The 1539-nt window shown below is 52.3% G+C and overlaps 1 protein-coding gene across 1 annotated transcript; it reads left to right on the forward strand.

Annotated features, from left to right (window-relative positions):
- Positions 1-215: 215 nt before the first annotated feature.
- Positions 216-1154, forward strand: LOC119923823 (olfactory receptor 2B2-like). The gene has a single exon (XM_038743044.1). It carries the CDS (start codon positions 216-218, stop codon positions 1152-1154), a length of 939 nt encoding a protein of 312 aa, XP_038598972.1.
- The last annotated feature ends 385 nt before the right edge of the window (positions 1155-1539 follow it).

Below are 1539 nucleotides of genomic sequence, written 5' to 3' on the forward strand. Positions count from 1 at the left end.
GCCCAGTGGGATTCCATTGATGTTAAAAGACTTATAAATATTTCTTTCCTTCCCCACACCCAAACACAACGATCCATCTCTGCCACCCCATATCCCCCCTCAGTGTTCTGCTGCTAGAACATTGCTGATCCTAGACGTGAGATCGTATGAGTGGATCACTGTCACCTCTCTCTGTTTTTTCTTTCATCCCCCAGGTGTCCTAGAGCAAAGCAAACATGGACAGGGCCAATGGGAGTACCCCGCAGGGCTTCATCCTTCTGGGTTTCTCGGACCGACCTTGGCTGGAGCTGCCCCTCTTTGTGGTCTTTCTGGTTTCCTACATCCTGACCATCCTAGGCAATGTGACCATCATCCTGCTGTGTCGGCTGGACCCCCGACTCCACACCCCCATGTACGTCTTCCTCACCAACCTCTCCCTCCTGGACCTCTGTTATACCACCAGCATCGTACCCCAAATGCTGGTCAACCTTCACAGTGCTCAAAAGATGATCAGCTATGGTGGCTGTGTGGCTCAGCTCTTCATCTCCCTGGCCTTGGGCTCCACTGAGTGTCTCCTTCTTGGGGCCATGTCATTGGACCGCTTCGTGGCCATCTGCCGACCCCTGCACTACCCCGCCATCATGCACCACAGGCTCTGCCTCCAGCTGGCAGCCTCCTCCTGGCTCAGTGGCTTTGGGAATTCTGCTCTCCAGTCCACATGGACGTTGAAGATGCCCCGCTGTGGTCGCCGCCAAGTAGATCACTTCTTCTGCGAGGTGCCCGCCCTGCTGAAGTTGTCCTGCGCCAATACCGTGGCCAATGAGGCAGAGCTCTTCTTCATCAGCGTCCTCTTCCTCCTGATCCCCGTGATCCTCATCCTGATCTCCTATGGCTTCATCGCCCAGGCCGTGCTGAGGATCCCGTCCGTGGAGGGCCGCCGCAGGGCCTTCGGGACCTGTGGTTCTCACCTGCTGGTGGTTTCGCTCTTCTACGGGACGGCCATCTACATGTACCTGCAGCCCCCGTCCCCCAACTCGCTGGACCGGGGAAAGATGGTCTCTCTCTTCTATGGAATCATCGCCCCCATGCTGAATCCTGTCATCTACACCCTGAGGAATAAAGACGTGCACCATGCCTTCTCGGGCTTGGTGTCCAGGTTATCCTCCCTAAAGTAGTGGGAAATGTGCTAAAGGATAAAGTTTCATGGTTCTACAGCAACCATGAACACCCAGGGTCCTTCTACACCGTTGTACAAATCAACTTAAATAATAATTATGGCACTTGTTAACTGCTTACTATGTTTTCAAGCACAGTATTAAGCACTAGGGTGGTTACGAGATAATGGGGTCGGACACAGTCCTCTAATACTTCTTCTACTATTCAAGCACTTCTACTTTCTACCTGAAAATTATGTTGTGTAGATCTTCCCTGTGAGCCTGCAAGCTTCTTCAGGGCAGCGATTGTGTCTTTTGTCTCTTATAGTCCTCTCTCGAACCCTTAGTACAGTGCTCTCCCTACACAGACATTTTATAAATGCGGTGGATTGATCGACTACTTGTA

The sequence above is a fragment of the Tachyglossus aculeatus genome, unplaced genomic scaffold (assembly GCF_015852505.1).
Source record: "Tachyglossus aculeatus isolate mTacAcu1 unplaced genomic scaffold, mTacAcu1.pri scaffold_280_arrow_ctg1, whole genome shotgun sequence".
NCBI classification, from domain to species: Eukaryota; Metazoa; Chordata; class Mammalia; order Monotremata; family Tachyglossidae; genus Tachyglossus; species Tachyglossus aculeatus.

Bases quoted from the DNA above. Each gene is read 5' to 3' on its own strand.
- LOC119923823 (XM_038743044.1), top strand. From the start codon at position 216: ATGGACAGGGCCAATGGGAGTACCCCGCAGGGCTTCATCCTTCTGGGT.